The sequence below is a fragment of the Labrus bergylta genome, chromosome 13 (assembly GCF_963930695.1).
Source record: "Labrus bergylta chromosome 13, fLabBer1.1, whole genome shotgun sequence".
NCBI lineage: Eukaryota > Metazoa > Chordata > Actinopteri > Labriformes > Labridae > Labrus > Labrus bergylta.
In genome coordinates, this window is record NC_089207.1 from 8,635,321 (window position 1) to 8,657,213 (window position 21,893).

The window sequence follows — 21,893 nt, forward strand, 5'->3', positions numbered from 1 at the left end:
ATTCTGTGGCCAGTGTCCAGCGTCAAAGAGCTTCTGTTGACAGGGAGGACCACAGTATTAGCAGGGGATCTCTGTGTGTGTGTGTGTGTGTGTGTGTGTGTGTGTGTTTGGTGGGTGAGGCAAAAAATGGATCTAAAGGCAAAAGGATTCGGACACAGGCATGAAAAGAAGAGATGTGAATCCATGACAACTGCAGTTCTGAATGACCTTTTCAAATAGGAATGACTCTAAAATGTTGAGGCTAGTTGGAAGTCTTACTCAAATTCAGGAGGATTCACCTTCCCCCGATGAGGTGAGGGAGGTGTAATGAGGACGTGCAGTTCTGTAATTACATTAACTAGAATTATATTTAGGAACAGAGTGGGCTGCATGGAGTTCTGCACAGGAAGGAAACATCGAATCCCAGCTGTTTGTACAAAGCAGTGGTCAAAGCTTGTTTCGCATGAATGCATGTGTGTTCTTGGCTTGTTTGAAATATCTAGTTTAGAAGTCCCAGGCTTCATTTTGGATACAAATCCTGATTATGTCATAGTGATGTCATCAAGGTTATCTCAACGTGGCTTTTGGTGATGTTTTTTTCAAGTTTTTTTGAAGTAAAATCTGTTTTGACCTGGAGGAGTGCAGAGTGAAGGCTCGTGGTTGTTTGCTCAGGAAGCTGCAGAGGCAAAAAAGATAATAAGGAGTTGGATTATTGGAAATGTAGGACTGAGTGTTCTTGGGAGCTCCGTCTGAAATAGAGACTTTTTGGGTAAAAGTATCGTTCTGTATTGCCTCAGTCACTTTAGTTTGTATCATTTATTTATGAAATAGAATTCATTTATTTTTATTATTCATCCTCTAAAATAGAATTCTATGCTGTTCTGGACTTTTTTAAACACCACTCTTGTGTTATGAGGTGTAGCAAAGACAACTCATAATTTGAACTAGAGGTCACACTCAAGGGCAAATATTTCAGGCCATACTCATTTCTTGTCTATCATTGTGAAACTGGTATTCACTCCATCAGACCAACAAAAATGATGTTTTACATGTGCAGGATTATTTTCTAATCGTCGGTTTCTTCATTCTTTTCTTGTTCCTATTTGACAAAAGAATTCAATATTCCTGAGTTCCTTGCTTAGATGCAACCACACTTTGACACATTTCAAGCAACATTTGACTGCTTTACACGATGAGGTAATACTAACAGTTACAGTGAACATGACTCAATTTAATTTTTAAGTCATCCTTATGTCTCATCAGGATTGAAGCTTCTTTACCCATCGGCATGATTGTCAACAGATTTAGATAACTATTTTAATCTAGATGCAGATTAAAGATTCAGAACATTTTCTATCTTGAATTTACAAATTACAAGGAGCTGGAGCTTTGTATACCTTTATATAACTATGCACTTAATGCATTTTAGTAAAAACATGTTGTTGTTTTTTAAAGATTTATTTTTGGGCTTTTGTGCCTTTAATGCAGAGATAGGTCTAACCACTGCGCCACCAGCACGCCCCAGTAAAAACATGTTTTTATAAAATTGTGTGGCTTCAGTTTTATTTCCGTTTGCTTAAAAGTTACTGAACTGTTGGGATACATGTCGCACTTTCCATGCAGAAAACACGTCAATAACTGTGACACAGCTTCCTCTAATGTGTCATGTACTCACCACTGTCTCTGTCTCTGTCGCGGTCTCGCCGGTGGCCATGGAGTCTCGCGGCGGCAGCGATCTTCATCTCCAGCTGTTTGCGCTTGGAGGCGTCTGCTGGCATGGGGTCGCTGTAGTGAGGCCGGAGACGACACTCGCGCTGAGCCCTCACCGTCTCAGCCAGCTCATAGGCTGCGTCCGAGCTGGAGCGCCTGCAGCCCAGACCAGTGTGCTGCCGGTTGGGAAGGACACTTGTGTCAATCACGCGGTAAAGTTGCTATGGCAACAGATGAAAAAAAAAAAAAGGGCACAATGCTAGGAGCAGATAAGGTGAGGATGATGACATGAGAGAGATCAGAGCTTGTGTGTGCCACAATGTGAGGAATTTTTTGTGTGCGATGTCACCAGGCCCGCTGTCATGACATCATTACATAACAAATCTTGGTTATCTCTCTGATCCCAGCCTGCAGAGCTGCCAAGAATCCAAATTTCATACCGAGAAGCTGCACTAATCGTCTGCCAAGTCTTGTGGCAGACGCTAAACGCAACAAGACCACACATCCAAAAATGTGCTCTGATCAAATCTCAAAACCGTCCAGCCTTGAAGATGAGACACGTCACACCAGTGACAATTTAAAGCATCTCCTAGATTTTCTGGAATTAAGGGAGGAATTCCCCGACATGCTGCAGCATCTTGCACGGACAAACAATCCTCACGTGGCTTTTAAAATCCTTTCAGGGTCTATGAAGCCCCTGAGAGGTGACCTAAGATGGAAGGTTCAAAGGTCTTCCCTTTTGACATGCGTATCCTCTCCCCTGAGACGTCACCTGCAATCAATGCATTTCATGGTATTGGTTTTACATCAAAGATTAGCTCCTCAAATGTTGACTGAGCTGTGTCAGCTAACAGCTAATACTCATGACTGAAAAAGAAGAAAGGCTCCCATCCCTTTCTAACGGAGAACAACATGATATACAGCTTGCAGCTATCAGCTTATAAATGAAGGAGAATAATTCATGTCCAGCTGGAATATCAAATGCAGCTCTTTCTTTGGGAATGCAGATGCAGGCTCCATTGTGAATTCATAGCAGAAGAAATGAAGAAACGCAAGAAGGAGAAAACGCACCTCGACATCTGTTCTCTAAACTACCTGCAGCCTCGTAGCATGCAAGCAAGACTCCATGTCGGTCTGGTTCTCCTGTTCTGCAGATGCACAGACAGAACGCACAATGCTAGCTGCAGCTGAGGCGAAGAGGAGCCATGCAGAGAAAGAGAAGGGACGGAAGGAAGGAGGAAAGCGCTGAGTTACCAGCATCCAGCTGCTGATCCTCTTTTTACTGCATCGTCAGACGTCGAGCTGTCGCTGGAAGACAGAGCGCTGCATTGCTCCTGTCTCAACAAATACCTCTGCATCAGGATGTGCGAGTGATGTGCATCTGTATGTGTGTGTGTGTGTATGTGTGTCGCAGTCCCCTTACTGGTCCCAGTCATCTTTGAATACTAATAGATTCGGTTTCTGTTCCCGAGGATGCAACAATAAATGTCTGCGTGCAAAAGTGAGACATGACGACGCACTGAGGACATTTAAAAGAGAAGAAGAAATGAGAAAGAATCCTTACGCATTCTGCTGCTTCCTCTCCTCCTGCAGGCGTCTCGTCGCCAGCCTCAGCTTCGCAGGCCGTTGCTGACGTTGCCATGGCAACGGCGGAGGGCTGACAGTCAGTCGAGGGGGCGGTGATGTCACAGCCTCCGTCCCGGTCAGCTGACAGCCTGACGGGGGCCTCGGCGGAGATCTCTGCACTGCAGCTGGTACAGAGGGGAGAGAGATGGACGGAGAGGATGGGAGAGGGAGAGGGAGGGAAAAGGGGAGAAGGGAAGGCGAAGAAATGAGGAAGAGCCGTAGAAAAGGGAAAAGGGAGGGAGGATAAAATCAGGATGCAGAAGAGAGGAAGGGAAATTGTAATTTTGGCACAGCTCTTGTATCCATACAGCATCTCTTTCATTCATTCTTCCCTCTCCAGCTCACATCCTTCCTTCTTTCCTTCTTCTATCCTCCGTCCTAGCCCTCCCTTTTCCCTTTCTTCCATAAACCCCCGAAACACCCAAATCAATGCCTCCCGTCTCAGTCTCACCCCCCCTCCCGATAGGACAGCAATTAGAACCATCAGCGGACATTAACACCTGAACCCCGGGACCACAGGGACACTGCCAGCTCACACACACATTCTTTTCCTCCATTCCTTTGTCTGTCAGCTGGGGATCCATTCTTGCAGCACACAGCAGCCGGCATGCGATCTGACACACCTTCACAGAAGCACACATGCAGAGTCTCACACATTAAATCACTACACTAAATCTGCACTACACTGAAATGCACAAATCCACGAGCACAGCCACAGATGAACGCCTGCAGGGACCTGTGCGTGCATTTATAAGTGCATGAAACAAACACACAGCGCATAAATGAAGTCTAAGAAATAGGTGTGCCCTCAGAGAGAGACGCTGCACATGAACCACAAACACAATCATTTTCTCTGTTTCTCTATGTTCACCGCTCTTCGCTGTCATATCTCTTTTCCTTTAAACACTCCGACAATTTTTCCGATATTTCCCAAAATACAAAAAGGCTCAAAAAGATTGCAGCAAATCTGTCGCTTAGTTTGTATTTAAACGACTGAAATATTCAATCATCATAGTAAAATATGAGCTCATTTCTTTCTAAAACTGTTGACATTATGTGATAAAGCCATCTAAAGAAAGAACAGATCATCATTTATTCCTTATTGTACAGGGTTGAATTTTTAAGCCAAACTTTTTGGACTATTTCCGAAAGCCACAACCATCGTTTGGGTTCAAAATGCCTCTTCAGAAACCAACAGGTGACGTCCATGTCTTGTAACCTCCACCAATCAGATAGTAGCCAGTGACATCAATCTAGCCTGAGAGTCAAAAACCCAGGGCAAAGAATGTACGCAATTCAATCACACAGCTGCTTGGAAAACTTCATTACTGTGAATTACAATACTGTAAAGCAACCTATAAAAACATTTTTATAAACATCCCTCTTCTCTCCTCTAGAATTTGGAAGCTTGAAAAAATGACGGATTTTAGTGAGAAAATCAAACTCTCATGTGATGATGGTGTTTCCCTTTGAGTTCCTCCCTGAAGCGACTCCTTTCTCATTACGTGTCATGTAGTCATATTGATCAGTGTAGCTTCAAAGTAATGCACACATCTTTTTATTTTGCTGACAGACATAATTAACAACAGGAACTACCAAGTATGCAACGTTTATTGATTTTCTTTTTTAAACGCTGGTGAGCTTCACAGTCCAGCGGGCATGAGCATGAAACATAATACCTCTGCAGAAAAAAAAGAAAAGCTTTCTAACAGCAAGTTAGAGATTATTATATTTTTCACAAACTAAACGTGCTTGTGGTTCTTTATGGGCTCAGCAGGTTTAATAAGCCGAGGGGTCAAAGCCCATAATAGAGTCTCAACAACGTCTGGCTCTCAGAATGAAAGAAAGAAAGGCTGTAAATGCCAGAAATATTGACTTTTTCTTTCAAAGTGGTGTTTGTTTATGAGGGAGGGAGGGGGAGGGGGTTCGTCTCAGGAGCAGGAGGGGGTTATGTGTTGATCATGGCAGTGCTACATGGTCTTTAGCCGACAGCAGCAGCAGCAGCAGCTATAAATACATTAAAGATACAGTGATGTTGCCTCCTGAGCTTGAATGTAAGGCTGCACGTCCAGAGTATTTCACCATCATTGTTTCACCGTCACTGCTGTGTATACTTCACACATTTTGTGTTTTTTTTATTTGCCTTATCCCAGAACTGTCTCAACTGTTTGTGTATAATAGGTGTGAAAACCTGAGATTTTTCCAATATTGACCAGATGATGTTAATGCCAGGCAGAGATTGACGAAAGTACATGCACTCTTTACCAAAGGAACTGTAGGGATCCGATACTATCGGCCAATATTAGCATACCCAGTTACCATCCGTATCGGCTAATTTTATCGCAGATATGTGCCGATATTACTAGATTAATTTAAATGCCAAATATAATTTCATTTGAGTATCATTGTTTTACACTAGCAGTTTCCAGGTGAGTGACCATCTTGTCTTCCTCATGCTGTACATCTTTTCCACAAGTGTCTAATAACTGCATTTGAGGGATCAAGGCAATAAATGTGTATATCTATGTCTATCTATCTCTGCAGATCGAACATAGATCTAAAAATGTATTGGTCAATATATTGGTATCAGATTTTTTCTTTCCCTAATATTGATATCTGTATCGGCACCAAAAATCCCCTATCGTTCGGCCCTAGTTAATACAGATCAGGAGGCGAAACAAACAAAAAGACGCTGTGGAAATCCTAAATGCCCGGCAGACGTGTGTGAGTCCAGCGGTATAATGAGGGCTTTTTGTTGCCTTTATATCAGTGCTAAATGCAATTGCATGATTCCATGGAAAGAACATACTGCCAAGCCTATGAGAGTATGTAACAGCTTCGTTATGTGCAGGAAGCTTGCGCTGGTCGCGGGATGTTAAAGTCATCACCCCGGCCGGCTCGCTTGCAGTGACTTTTCCACAATATTTCCCAATGCTTTCACACTATAGGGGACTGGACAAAGTCTGGTGAAAAATGTTGTCCGTTTGCGTTAACACATGTAGCTCACTCCTGAAAATATAAGACATTTTCAGGAGTTTTGTTTTCTTGTGAAAACACCATGTGACACCTGTTATCAGAGCACAGAACCAAAGCTCTGAATAGCTTCTTATTGCTGACCGACCATGAGTCCAAAACCCAAACGTATTAAATCAAAATGTATTCGAGAAGCAGGAACCGCAGCATGTTTGACTGATTTCTGTCAATCCACTTCTCTACAGTCCCCGCTTAACCTCTGCTATGGTATGCAATTCACTTTAATGTTAGCCTGTAAAGTATCTTCAAATATCCTGAGGCGACCTAAAAGAGGTCTCATTATTCTAATGCTTCTTACATAACGCCGTCTTTTCTCAGCTGTCTCCCTCCTCTCTCGTGCTCTGTGGCACTTTAACACACACACTTTAATCATATTAAACTAGACAAACCTGTCAGCGTCTACTGTTTTGCATTACGCATGTAATTAAATCCAACAAACAAAGCCATCACAGCCGATCAGAGGAGTCCAAATGTCCAAATTAAGCTTGTGCCGCCGAGGTGAAAAGCCAGATTTAATTAATACAGTTTTGAAGCATCCTATCAGTTTCCCCCCTCTGACAAACTGTCATTAAAAGCCTTTCCTTCACAGTATTAGCTGTCACATTGCAGATGATGCATGGGAAGTAATAACCTGCAGCTTAATCTATCAGGAAACACTGTATGTGATAGATCACCACTCTCCACGCCGTGGTTTGACTCTGAAATGAGCCCGGCTGTCGTCTTCATAGATGCATATATCACTGCAAAGAGTTTAATATATTTACGTCTGCGTGTGCATCTAATAGAGATAAATAAAACAAGTGGATGCACGCCTCCCTCATCAACACGCTACACATAACACCTTTACGGCAGAATACAATAAACGGCGCTCTTCACTGCTTCACGGTGTTTCTAGAAAAGCCTCCCAGGTGTAATAACATGAATATTACTCCAATAACACACTAGAGCTGCTTAAGTAACAGAATGCAACTTCAGCAGCGGGAAACACTTAAACAAAGAGACTTATGGGTAGAAGTCAAACACCTCAGGGTGGAAGAGATCACACAGAATACTGTCATGTTTCATTAATTAAATCTCTGAGTATTAAAACAGTCACAGAGCCTCGAGACTCTTTTAAATCACGAGGGGAGCGTACGCATAGCGCTGCGTTTTCGAGGTGCTTTTTCAACATAAATCATTAATTCAGCTGGAATAAACAATGTTGAATGTGAGCTTCTGGCCCTGCCGATGGGTTCTGAGAGAGAGGATCGCAGTAAAGCTGAATGATTAGTTGACTAATCGATTGGGAGACAATCGACCGTTCTGGTTCTTCTGAAAGCAAAATGCTAAAATGCTGTCTGATTCTAGCCTCTTATGTGTGGATATTACTTTTGTCTGGTTTATATTTTAAAAAACTTGAAACATTTAAAGGTATAATATGCGACTTTCAGATTAGATATCCAGTAGATGTTGTACTTTAGCACCAGTGTCTTAAACCAATAAGCTTTTTGGTTTCGCTTTCCATCCTCCCCCACCCCTCCCTGGGTATCCTGACCGAGTGCAGCCATTTCTACGACTGATATTCACTTAGATATGACGTTTATTCGGTTTGACTTTTGGATAAAACCGGTGAAATCTGTCTTCAGATTCTCATTTCTTTTAGGTATTTCAAACCAAAAAGAATCGGCGGTTTGTGGAGTCTGTTGGTTTTCCTTGACTTGCGTTCTTGCGACGAGTCTCTCTCACAGTCATGCCTTTAACAGTTTCTGTGAGTGGGCGGGGCCCCTGGGGGTCTCTCTTCTCCCTCATGGGTGGCAGGATGACTTGCATGTAACTTGTAGGGTAACCCTTAATGTGTCAGCTTCGCTCATCAGGTCTAATTTGACCATACACTTCAGTTAACAGCCAAATCTATTTAAATTATCATCAACCTGAGCTGTACTTTGTATTAAAAGACAATAAGCACATTTGCATGCCTAAAACACAAACTTTGATGGGGAAAATGGGAATTTAAGTCTGGATTAGCATTAGTATGTTAGCATTACTTATATGAGTTTGTTAGCGCTCTGATGTTAGCATGTAGCTCAAAACTAGAGTGAATCAATCCTCCCCATATTTATGAATATAATACATGGCCACCTACACCTGATCGCCGACTTCTCCTGTTCTCCTCCTCGAAACAGAGATCTGCGCCCTGCTGCCGAGCTGGTTTCTTAACTTCATAGATTGACATCTGAAGTAACAACGGTCCCATAACCTTTATACTGCAAGTGAAACGGCCATCTCCTTTGTCATGTCACAATTCAAACTGTAAAAACATCTCACACCAGGTCTCTTATAAACAAAGTGGAAAACCTCAGTGAAGCCACATGCATAGCTTTAAGTCTTGTTTTAGTGTTTATCAGATTTTATCAGATTTTATCAGAAGCAATTTCAAGACACTTTTATCTCCACATTTATAAATTGATAAAATAACCTTTAGTTGCAGCAAAGACTGCAGCTCTGCACTTTCACACACACTGTAGCCTACACACAAAGACACACACACACACACACACACACACACACACACACACACACACACACACACACACACACACACACACACACACACACACACACACACACACACACACACACACACACACACACACACACACACACACACACACACACACACAGCAGTTATTTCTCTGCTGCCTTCATGCAGCTTCAGACATCCATCATCCTATCCAGCAGTGCAGACAAAGAAGCGACAGTCAGTGGCAGGCACAGAGAGATACCGACTATATTTCCTATCTATCACAACCCTGCAGCCTTCAGCGTGGGGCGGAGTTTGTATCGTTCAACTGGCCTTATCAAGCGGCTCCTCTGTGCTCAGGGTCTAATATTTACATTGCAAGGAGCCCTGGACCCGCTTGGCACCACAGAGCTGTAAAACACACCCTCGTCTTGTTTGTCCTTGATCAGAATGAACCGGGACGGGGTGAAAACTCCATTTATTTAGCCAGCAGCTGACAGTGAGAGACAGGAGAGAGACAGCAGGTCTGTGGGGACGCTGCCAGCCTTCCAGTCTGACATGCTTCATGCCAACCCACCTCGCCCACAGGCTCGTCTGAAGAGCCAACACTGTTAGCTCCGGCAGCTGTTAGCACAATAACAGAGATGAATCGATAACACAACAACACGTTAAAGGCTTAAACAGATGGACTCGCACACACCGATGCAACACTCTGGCTCTACATGAAAGTGTGTTCACACACGCCGATAAACACACTCACACACCTCTGTGGAGGAAAGCTCCTACAGGGCTCACATGTGATGTGAACTACAGAATCTAATTTCACAACTAAAAGGATTAACTGGATTAAAAAAATATCATGCTAATTGGTGAAACACTGGTCTCAGAAGAACTGAGCAGCACGAGCAGAACAAGAAATAATTCATGCACCATTTGTTCTCATTTATGTTGCATAGAGCTTTTTATTTTGTTCAACTTTCTCAGCTCGTGAAGAATAAGTGCATGGGCAGACTGTGTGCAGGTGGTTAGGTAGATACAGCGACTCCGCCCTTTTTCCTCTTACTTTCTTTCATTTCTGTTTCTGAGTCGAGGTCTGTGGCTTCATCCACTCAACAACGTGTCAATGCAAATACATTTGAAGGCATCCGATTGGTGTAACCTAACTAGTCACAGTAAAGGTCAAGGGTTACAGCACAAGTATCAGAACCTTTCTGTGAAGCTGTGCTGAATTACGTTCATTTTGCGTGTTTGGGAAGAATTTTAGTAACATAGCATTTACAAAAACGCATCTTTGCAGTGAAGCCCGTGCCGAGTGTGATACTGGCACAGAGTCTGCTAATGTTAGCACTGCTAGCATTCGTGGCACGACTTAATGGCAGCAGCCGGCTAGTCCATGATGAAGTCTGGGAGCAATTCAAGACTACAGATATCCCCATCAGTGACTGCTTTCAAAGCTCAGAAGAGTCTTGAAAAGACAATTTCTGCACACAGCAGCAAACATCCACAGCATGTGCTACTCTTCTCCAGGTGACATCAGCTTTCTTACGGCTGACGAGCCGAAAAGGACATCTGACTTTTTCAAACTTAACATGTTGCAGGCTAGATTCAAGCTCAATTATGACTTTTATTTCATGTTTCTCTGGAATAGCTTTAATGGCATATCAAAACTCAGGACATCGCTCCGAATAGTTAGCTGGCGGTTGTTTTTAAGGACAGTTTTCTGACTACTTGTGGTTAATCCGAGATTTGGTGTCGTATAGGTTCTCTCTCGCTCTCTCTCTCTCTGCGTGATCCTCTATGTGGGCGTGGGAACCTTGAAAATAAAGGTGTCCAACACGCGCTGGAATAGTCCTTGTGCGTACTATGAAATGTAATCCTGTCGACGCCACGGGTAGACATGTTAGCAGGCTATTTAACCCTTTTATTCAGATTTTGAATTAAATGATTGGAGAGACTTCAAAAAGCACTGTGGCAGCTCCATGCACCTCTTTGATGTCACCTCTTTATTTAATGAAAGCATGTTTTCCCTGCAGTACCCTCAACCAACTCCTGCTGAAATGCCAGTGGATGATACTACTCAGACCACATACAGAAACCAGAACGCTTCTGACACTAAAATGTGATCCTTACAAGCTAGTTCATACAGTCAACTTTAGCTGCATTGTCCACAATCCCCCGGTTTTGCGGTCTTTTAAAGCTAAGCTATTTCTGTTTTTAAGAGACATCTGTGAGGAGTTATGAGGTCGGAGCCAACACAAACTACGTTCTGCTGCTGCAATAAATATTTTAAACAAATTCAAATCTTGAGTTTTCTGATCGGACTAACCTTTTCTTGATGAGGTCCAGTGCTGAGCCGATGAGTCCGTCCTTCATCTTATAGATCTTGGCTCCATAGCTGGACAGGTCTGTCCCCTCAAGGAGGAGAGCCGGGCAGCAGCTGGAGGGCCGTTCCCAGTTTTCCCTGCAGGGCGGGAAGGGAACTGATCCAGCCGGTTCCAAACTGCTCCTCCTCCGCCGGGTGCTCCCGTCCTCTCCCAACGCAGCTACGGGGAGTTTCTCCTGGGCTGCTGAGCTGGCCAGCGTCTGCAGAGGGGCACGTGGAGTGGGAACTGTGCAGATGGGAGAGTACGTGCTGGTGACAGAGGTGGAGATAGGAGCTGCGCTGACGTTACACGGAGGTGTTCCTGAGGAGGTGACGGTGTGCAGGGCTTCACCACTGCTGCCTGTCCTTTCACCTTTGCACATGTCTCCCTCCACCTTCTCAGAGTCTTTCCCGTTTCTTCCACTAGAGCTCGACTGAAGGATCGTCTGATCAGAAGGCGGTATTTTACCGTCAAATGCTCCTGATTCTTTTTGCGAATCAGCGTCAGGTTTTCTGGACACCACAGGTCCCGCTGTGGACTCCTTTCCCTCCGTCTGCCTCATCCTCTTAAACTCCTCGAAGGTAGGGATGTGAAGGCGCCCCACAGGAGGTCTGCAGCGCTCAGATGCAGAATTGGATCTGCTCCTGTTGTTTGCGATGTTGTCCGTTGTGTAGGATGTCTTCACCCCCTTTGGGCTGGGTGTGGCGTTCTGGAGAACCAGGTTGGGGCTGCTGTTCTGCCGTCGGAGCTGTAAGCGCCTCAGGACCTCCTGCTTGATGTCCTCGTGGTTTGTGATGCGCATTGTGCACAACGGCCTTGATCCAGCGTGTGAGTTTACTTGATGCACACCCTCCCTATCGATGGGTGCAGCACCTGGTGACATCTGAGGCCGCAGAGGAAGAGGTTTCGGAGGTTCAACTGAAGACCTCGCACTCTGAAGGCGGAGCTTCTCCCTCAGGCCCTTCCTCGCATCCCATTCGTCAACGCCACCTGGAAACAGCAGCTGAGGGAAGATGGGTAGGTCCTTTCTTGCCAGTCCATGTCGAGGATAAAAGGCAAGGCTCTCAGGGTTTGGTACCAGTCCATGGGCCTCAACCAGAGATCCATCTTGAGATCCCCCGCACCAGTGACTAGTAGAGGTGTAGCGTAAAATAAACTCACTGTCCATGCTCCTGTAGGGGGCAGCGCTGAATCCATACAGTCCAGAATCAGCCATATTGTTCCAGTTCAGATTCTCCATACTCCTATACGGTCTGCTGCCATTGTTCCCTGTGTGGCCACAGGAGCCAGGATCCAAACCCTGACCCGGCCCCGCAGACAGAGGGCCCTGCTTGCTGGAGCAGTACCTCAGGCCCAGGTTAGTGAGCAGGGTGCTGCTGTTACACCGGGCCATGAGCGGGAAGGGAGGCCCCTGGACGCCCGGGTAGTGAGAGACACCGGGCCTGTGTCGGGGGAAGGAGTTCAAGGGGTCGGGGGACAGGGGGAGGTTGGCGATGCAGGGCTCCATGTCAATGAGGAGGTCGAGCGGAGAGGCGCAGCCGGCAGGAGAGCCGGCGGAGGCTGCGACGGAGGAGGTGCAGGGGTAGTCACATGGCGGTGGAGGCTTTACGTCCGGCATGGCTGCGAGCTGAGCGAGTGGCCCTCAGACACAAAGTCAGCAGGTATGAAGATGTGCAGCCTGCAGGGAGAGAGAGAGAGAGAGAGAGAGTGTATGATGATATGATCAGAGATATAAAGATGACACAGACTTTCATGTGGACAACACCAGAGCCAGCAGGCAGTCCTGTTGTCTTCTTTTTCATAGGCACATCATGTGTGTAAAAAAAAACCTTGTGGTGTCATTAGTGATAATGTTAACAGCTCACAGTTTTCTGCATTTTGACCTCTAAGATCCTGGATTTTGCTTTTCAATGACATTACACAGCAAATCAAGTTTCTTTATAGCTTTGTTTTTTTCCGCTGTCCTTGCAGAGATGATTTTACATTAAATCTGTGAAGCAGAACGATGAACAGCCGAGTGTTTAAAATGTTTTAGGTTGAGCTATCAAGTCTACTTTATTTAAAGCTCCTGTGCTCGTTTACAAACTGATGCCTCTATATAAAAGTCTAAAGCAAACACCACCACCAGTGACTAGATGAGATTATTTGAATGAAGTTACTTTGAATGCCTTTAACAGCTGACACAGGGTCGGTGTCAGTCAAGTGGATAAAACAGGTAGTGTTTACATTTACCAAGGTACAGATTTACAATGAGCGATACGTTTGACTGTTAAAAGAAAGCAGGATGAGGTCTTTCATCGTACAGGACAAGGTCACCAAAGAGTTAGAAGGAGCTGTTTTGTCCACAGGAGGCACCAAAAAGTGTCTCCTAGGAGCTTTAAAGTCATATTACATTATATTGGCATGGCAAATTGTGGATGATTTCATAACAATAAGATGGATTCCACATCCAAAACTTAACCTACAGTATGATATATACACTATATATACAAAAACACAGCACCCACAGTGTAATGCTTTCATTATTAGCCTAACAGACACATCTTGTACTTTGTGTGGACCATTTTATCCAGATACTTACAGAGATAGATCTAAATCATGATTCTGGTTTTCCTGGAAGCTTTAATATCTAGATTCATTAACTTAACGTCATTACACATTTGAAACTGATTTAAATCTAAAATGAGAAGAAAAAAAAACATTGTTTTGCTATCATAAGCTGGGACATTGTTCAAAATAACTCTCAGTGGAATCCCATTATGATGATAAGATCATATCATGTTGTTGTTTCATAAAAAACCCAGCTGACTGAATTAATGGTCCCAAATAAATCTCAATAAACTGGAAACAAAAAGGAAATCCGGAAATATTTGCAAGACATGTTACCCCCAAAATGAATTTGAGAATGTCACAGGAAATCATTTCTGCCTGCGGCCATCAGGCCCGGATCTATGGAAAAATGACTTTGGGTGCATCTGAAATGAAGGGGGGGGGGGGGGTGCAGCTACAGAGACAGCAGTGAAGGTGTTATGAGACACCTGTCATGACCATCAGATCGTGAATGTGGTAAACTCAATCTGAGTCACTGCTGTCATTTGAAAACCTTAATTACTTATTGTAAAGAAAATACTATCTTTGCATTTTTGCATCCATTTAATTGAGGGTGCAGAAATGTGAAATGAGGGTGCAACGCAACCTTTTGCATGCACCCTCGTGGCTGCCATCGAACTCTACAACTCCTCCGTCTGAGAGTCCGAGGTCGGTGCTCGGGCCCTTAAAAATCTTCATAGTAGCGTTGTCATCTTGATTGAAACAACACCCTTCTGTAAAAATCATGTTCCTCACAGTACAGCTCAGCTCTTATATCACTGACGCCTCAGTTCAGACCTTGTCACCGGCTTTGGCCATGTGACGGAGATTTGTTAGAAGGTTCTTCAGCCACAGGGACGACAGCTCGGCCCACTTGCATATTGGAATATTGGATATCTATGACGGCAGAGACAGTGACTCTGAAGCGTGGTTCCTTCACCAGAATAATCACATTCATTTCATATAAATGGCTCCCTGTCGACACCCTCAGGCTTTCCTTTTTCTCTCTCTCTCTCTCTCTCCGCAGCAAGAATAATAATAAAGGGATTATTGCCCTGCTTGTCAGGCTATTAAAACATGAGATGGAGAAGAGGATACAGACAGTGCAGGAGAGAGAACATACAAAGAGGAGAGCTGGTAGAAGAGACAAAGATGAGGCAGAAAAGGGAGGAAATGAGTGTGACGCTGAGAGAAAGCTGTAAGCTGAGGGGACAGAAATGAAGATAACTGCTCGGCTGTCCACTGGCGGCCCGCTCTGCTCTTTTCCTTCTGACTAATCAGACAGCAGTTGTAGATTAGCTGAGAGCCGAGAGATCCCGGGAAGACGGTGCCGGTTGAACCGCAGCTCCTTCCCTCACTCTGTAATGAGTACAAACAGCATGTCGAGCGCCTGTCATCCGTTTCTCGTGTTCTGTCTACATGGCAGTCAGCAGAGCAGGGTTACAGCTGTGATTATGATTATGAAACAGCGACTCAGAGGGCTCATCCCTGATGCATTATGTGAATAATAAAACCCAAATCATCTCTAGGCTCATACCCTCCCTAATGCCACAGCACGAACAGGCCGCCGCGCTCCTCTGCAGCTTTGCAGTAATAGATACATCTTCATTCCTCGCATGCTCGGAGGTAAGCAAGGCCGCGATCGGAGTTAATCAGTAACCTCAATCAGAACAAACACAGGCGGTTTTTCAGTCAAATTGCATTTGTTGACTGTTTATTAAATGAAAGCGCACCCAAAACAGAAAAACAGAAAAATTAATCAGTTGATCTGAAGTGACTTCGTTCAAGACAGAGGACTGGAACTGAGACGTCAATGCAAATAGATTCCTGGAAACATCATTTCATAAACAACAGCCTTCAAGGAAAGAGAGAAAAACAAAATGCTGCACGTCATCCTCAACTCTCTCCTCCCAAACGTTCCCTGTCCTTTCCAAAAAAAGCCAAAAATGGCCAGAAAAAAATAACAAAACAGAAAAAAACTAACTATGGCAACCTGTTGATGCCGCAAGAGGAATCCTGCATCTGCATCATATGTTGTTTTTTTAAGTTTACATCAGCACACTGGGCTCTTTCTTTTTCTTTAAGACCACCTTCACGTTTATTAGGATGGCTGCATCTGAAACCAGCTAATCTCTTGGCCTTTGCATTCTTTCCCAAATTGTCTTATTATCTTGTTTGGCAGACAGGAATATGTGTGCATGTTGATAAGGAGAAAAAAATTGCTGATTATGTGGAATTTGTGTTTAATTAGCTGGAGCATGTGTCTGAATATCAGACAGCATGCAGCTCAGCATGCCTGCGCCTTGCTCGCTCTGCCTCTCTCTCTCTCTCTCTCTCTCTCTCTCTGGTTGAATTACTGCCAGAATAAAGGCTCTCTGGAGGGCCGCACTCTCTCCGCTCTCTCTGTCACTGGAGCTAACTGAGGAATAACTCATCCCTACCAGCAGGACAGTAAATCAGCCACCATGTCCCAGCATGCACGGAGGCTGGTTCCTCCAGATATGAATGGTAGAGTGCGTGAAGAGGACAGGCTCCAAAAGTGATCAGAATCACTGTCACTCTCTGCAATATTTAATACACCTACAAACACCTTTTAAACTATTTATTCGCTGTATTATTGAGTCCCTCAATCTACATCAAAATGTACCGACATGCATTGTATTGTGTACTGTCTTTGACTGGACAGTTTTCATGGTTTAGAGAAAGCCCTTTGGTTTCAGTTAAGAGGAATGTTTTGGCTTCAGTTTTAAACAATAGTGTGTCTCCAAGTTTGCGGTTAGAAGTTAAAATCTCCCTTTCATACTTAGAAATCGACAGTATATTTGCAGGTTCATGTTGTTCTTTTGTTTTTCAGTTATAGTGATAATGGTGTAGCTGTTTGCAACGCTGCTGACTAAAATTACAAGACCTGCAACATTTCATAAAGATGGATAAAAGATCCTTCTATCTAACCACAGAACCTTTAAGAGGTCACAAGCCCTGGTTCAAATCCGACCTGTGGCTCCTTTCCTGCATGTCATTCCCAGTTCTCTCACTCCCTGATCTCTCCAAACCCCCCCCCCCTCCAAAAAAAACACTAGCACTAAATGATTCTCCACATTTTTTCAGTTGCGATCCGTTTACTATACATATGTACAAATACCAATATTTTTAAAAATGATAATTAATAGTATAATAGTGTTAATATTGTTGATGGTATTATGTGTACGGCTACACAAAGCTGAGATCTGATTTGCCTTCCAAATAGACTCACAAAACCTGCAAATGTTTGTGTTTTTGGTAGAATTAATTATTTCAGATCTCCTGCTCTAATGCTTCTGTGTAATTCTGTCAGTGCATGAGAACATCTCTGTGTTGTTGGTTGAGTCAGTGCCTGTTTTTGCTATCGGCTTATCTCCCCTCGTCTCTGACTGGGCTGAGGTTACCTAACAGTCAGCATCGTGTTGCAGAGATCAGGTTTTGAAAACGAGTCCTCGCGTTGCAGCCAGCAGTTCCCGCAGCAGCCGGCAGCGTGCAGTCTGATCCTCGAAACTTACCCCATTTTAATCAAAGCCTCTGCGCTGCTCCTCTCCTCGTACAGGTCATTGGCTCAGATCCCAAAGTGGCCGGCCTCCTCTTCCTCACTCTCCTCTCGGTTCACGATGTCTGTCTGGAGTTTCCACAGAGCCAGACAGACGTGGCCGCGAGCTACGAGCAAAGACAGAGAAAGAAGAAGCAAAGAGCACATCAATCAAAGGGCTCCTTTTTCTAAAAATAACAACAAGAGATGATCGCTCTGCCAAAAGCTGCTTCTGCTTTTCACTCTGCGAGACAAGGAGAGACACACCGAGACTGCAGGCTTGAATCGCAGATGTATCCTGATACTGTAAAACAAACCGTGTCCTCCTTTTACAGATTGAATTAGATGTTGAGTCAATTACATAATTAGTGTTTCTCTGTCAGCAGAGAGATTACAACAAAGAGAATCAAACAACATGAGCAAGCGTGGAAAACTGCCAGCGGATCATTATGCAATGTGGTTATTCAATAATGTCATAATTCAATATTAAATTCTACTTATCTAGATTTAAGTCAACAGCATGTTCTTACCTTAATATGATAACTATATTGAATGAACACATATATGTAGGAGGGGAAGTTAATGGTGTTGCTTGAAAATGCAGAGGACCCTAAAGAGGATTAGTATTAATATCCTATATGTATAATATATAATCCTATAATGCAATTGCATCCATCAAATGAGCAATAAATGAAAAAAACAAATTAGATTGGACAGGTGGTCTTTGATATATGCAATGAGAAAGAAATCAGAATAGATCAAATGTAAATAAAATGTCCTGTCCCTGCACCTCCTGCAAAAAAACAAAAAAACAAGGAAATTTGACCTGTCAACTAATAATGAAACAAAATACATGAAAACACTTTATAATAAAATAAAACCTGGTGCACTAGTATAATTGTGATTAAGATGAATAAACATTAAATGCATAAATATAATAAATACGAAGGTTAGAGCTTCTTAAAGAATAAATATCTGGTAGAAATAGGTGTTGTGCATCGACCTCACAAGTTTTCAATTATTGAAGGAATGAGACAGCAACATGGACAAACACAACATCAACAATCACCACTAGTTTAGTAAGATTGATACATACTGTATGTCTTTCTCCAAAAACACTGCAGGTAAGTACAAACTGTGGATCAACTGTAGTCAATGGATTAAAACTCAGCATTACGTTTGTTGACGCACATTTAAACACCAAGGAAAATAATCCAGGAAGAGACATAAACCACACAAATTCCTGGCATAACTTCACAGCAGACATGAATGCAATGTAGGCCAACGCGCACGAAATTAAAAAACAAAAGAGCCTGAAATGTGCATCAGAGACACGAGTCACACGCAGCTCTGCAGGAATAACGAACAAACAAAAAAGACACCCCACCTCGTCTGTAAACACGGCCGCACCACCAAACTCTGCATCCACCACTACAGCACCTTCAGCCACACGATGTTGTCATTCTAAGCTCAGGTCATATGGCCTCTGACGTAAACAGCCACTATCTCCTCTCCTCTCCCCTCCTCTCCTCTCTCCTCCTCCTCCCAGCGGGATTCTGGGATGCAGAGTGCTGTGGCTGCAGCCTCCACAGCTTTGACAAGTGACTGTCACTTAGAAATGAGCACCCCACACCACCACCCCCCCCACCCCCCCACACACACACACACACACACACACACCCCTCCAGTCACTCCTCCATCCCAAGAGAGCTGGATGACTGACAGCTTGCTTTCCCTTGGACCCTCCCTCGGTTTCCCATGCAGAATGCTGCTTCTTCTGTGCAGAACTTTTATCCTCTTCGCTTTTTTTGGTGAGCAGATATGTTGATTTCAAAGTGATTCTGAAAGACTTTGAATTAGTCCGGCATCTTCAGCCCCTCTTATTCCACACACTGGGAGCCTTCTCGCTCTTCTTGCGCACAGAATAACCTCGCTCTGACAATCCCACTGAAACCGATAGGCTTTTCAGAGAGGGAATGAGAAATTGGATATCTGCTCTGACTGAAGTGACCCATTTATTTATTTTATTTTTTTTCCTCTCTTTTTATCCGGCGAGCGTTTAAATCACTGAGTCAATTCCCTGCTGTTCCGGGCTGTTTCATTCATCCTCTCCTCATGGGTGCTTCACATCCTCCTAAACTATGCAGAAGTGTTTCTCAGCAGACTGTGCGGGCTGCCTTATTACTGTTGTGTGTGTGCATGTGTGTGTGTGTGTGTGTGTGTCAGACTAAATGTCTTTCGGCTCTTAGGCGGTGGTAGAAGAGGTGATAATAACGTGCTCCATGGTTTTTGACACCTTCAGTGCTCCCTACAGACATGAAGACTCACGCCTCCGTCTGCCTGGTCCAGCTGTGGTGTGTATTAGGGTTTGTGTGTGTGTGTGTGTGTGTGTGTGTGTGTGTGTGTGTGTGTGTGTGTGTGTGTGTGTGTGTGTGTGTGTGTGTGTGTGTGTGTGTGTGTGTGTGTGTGTGTGTGTGTGTTGGAGTTGGAGGAGAGAGCGGGAGACTGTTTCACACTTGCTCTGCCTTGCGTTTAGTTTTTATCTCTTCATCTTCAAAAATGTCTGTTCGCCTATAAACTTCCATCAAAATGATATATTAAAATAAATTAACATATTCTGTTCTCTATTCCGTGTTCACTGTGTATCACGTCATGGACTGAAATCAAAGTTACACAGAGGTGAAGGACAAAGCACAATGTAAGAACAATACATGTTGCTCAAATAAACCTGACCTTATCAAAAAGAGATATCGTTTTGATTCTGTGTCTTAATCTCAAAGGCATGAAGATTTCACATGAGATTGATTTACAGACAGAGGCAATTCTAGAGTCTGTTTGGGGCCCTAAGCAAAAACAACAGGGGGGCCCCTCCTAACAGCGTTCATCAGCATCATGACTGACAGCCAACACTTACTCCTCTTCCTTTTTTTTCTCGCCTGTAGACGACTAATTCCTCTTCATTTTTCTTTGTTGACTTTCATTGACAAACTGGTTTTCACAGCAAAAATGCATGCATCACTCAGCAGGGCAACAAGAGTGAGTGCTGTTAAATGGGGCCCCCTTTGGGAGGTTTCCTACTGTCGTTGCAAAATTTGCACATTTTGAGCCACTTCTTTGGTTCAAAATGTTGACAAGCAGCACCTCTGATTACAGATCATTTGGATTCTGCTGGAATGATGCATTCACATGCAGTCGTACAAATTGTAAAAAGAAATCCCCTGATCCTAACTGTGCTTTTAAATCCAAAGCTGATTTTCAGCCAACATCAAATATCTGATTTTAGAGTTCAGATTTCACCAAAACAAACCGAGAATATACTCAGCAAACAACGTTATAATGAAGTGCCATGACAAAGTTTAAATGAGTATGCTGAACACTTGCTCGCATTTGAACTACAATACAATATAATCAATCGTCCAATATGACAGCTTGACAAAGTATACAGTCTGCAAAGTTAGAAGGCAGAATCATCTCCTCTCTGACACAGTGTCAATCCAGTAACAGCCCGGGGGGATTGGACACTTTCAACAACCGGTCAAGTTTCACTTCACATCCATCATTGTTCACTCAGGATTGCTGGCAGCCAAGATGGAGGAAGAGGGATATATTTGTGAGTGGACAGGAGAGCAAACAAGTTCAGAGAGGAAGGGTGAGGGAAGACTACTCTCTCCTAAAGTATTAAAGAAGACAAAAAAGAAAACAGATGTTCAAAGTGACCTCCACTTGTTGCTCAATGTAACACACTGAAGAACTGGACGGATGTGACCTTTGAACTCCCCTTTTTCCCTTGTGGCAACCTTAGAGTACGTTTATAAAATCACATGCAAGACACACCACAACAACGCAAGACTGTCAGGAGACGGCGTCGAATTGTCCTCCACATTTGTTTTCCTTCTGAAGTCATGTTTGATCATGAGAGATTCTGAGTGATCTCGTGTCTGTGGAATCACCACTGTGACATCGTTTTTTTTTAAAACGGCAGGTGTGTGGTCACATTTCATCTGGTGTGTGCATTCAGAGGGTATTATTTGTTAAATTCACAGGAAAGTGACGGACACACAGATGTTATGTTGTGCTTATTTTTGCTTCATCTCATATTTATTATTTCTTCTGAATATTTAAACGTCTTACTTTAAAATCAACGTCATACAGTATCTCTTTGCATGTTCTTAAAGTTCCTAATTTTCTGTATTTTTATTTAACCATGTGCAGCACTTTGAGTTGCTCTATGTAGAAATGGTTCGGCGTCTGTCAATCTGACGTCATAATGCCACAGGTGACATGAGGATGGAGGAAAACAAGGACTCCACTGGCTGCTATTAAATGTAAATATTTCAAAAGTTTAGCCTATGACTTTGATAGGATTTACGAGAACGTGCTCAAATATTTCATCCTGACCTCTTCCAGGCAGCTGGATGGTTAAACAATATCAAAACACCCTCTATGTCCACCTCTCAACGCAGCGTGCTTTGACTCAGCAGGTGTCTGAGTCTGCAGCTCGAGTCCTGAGTGCCAGTGAAAGGCAGGCTAACGT

The 21,893-nt window shown here is 43.7% G+C and overlaps 1 protein-coding gene across 4 annotated transcripts in view; it reads right to left on the reverse strand.

Moving 5' to 3' along the window:
* The window catches only part of si:dkey-91i10.2 (uncharacterized protein LOC555224 homolog), a 64,067-nt gene that overhangs the window by 7,068 nt on the left and 35,106 nt on the right, over positions 1–21,893 (reverse strand). For 3 of the 4 annotated variants that reach the window (XM_065962070.1, XM_065962068.1, XM_065962069.1), the window contains 4 exons: positions 17,337–17,487; positions 11,175–12,889; positions 3,254–3,440; positions 1,655–1,910 (listed from right to left, as the gene is read on the reverse strand). In XM_065962070.1, the coding sequence (XP_065818142.1) occupies positions 1,655–1,910; positions 3,254–3,440; positions 11,175–12,829 (2,098 nt within the window). In that variant the 5' untranslated portion in view covers positions 12,830–12,889; positions 17,337–17,487. The remainder of the gene's footprint in view (positions 1–1,654; positions 1,911–3,253; positions 3,441–11,174; positions 12,890–17,336; positions 17,488–21,893) is intronic. The other variant, XM_065962071.1, reaches the window with a different exon arrangement.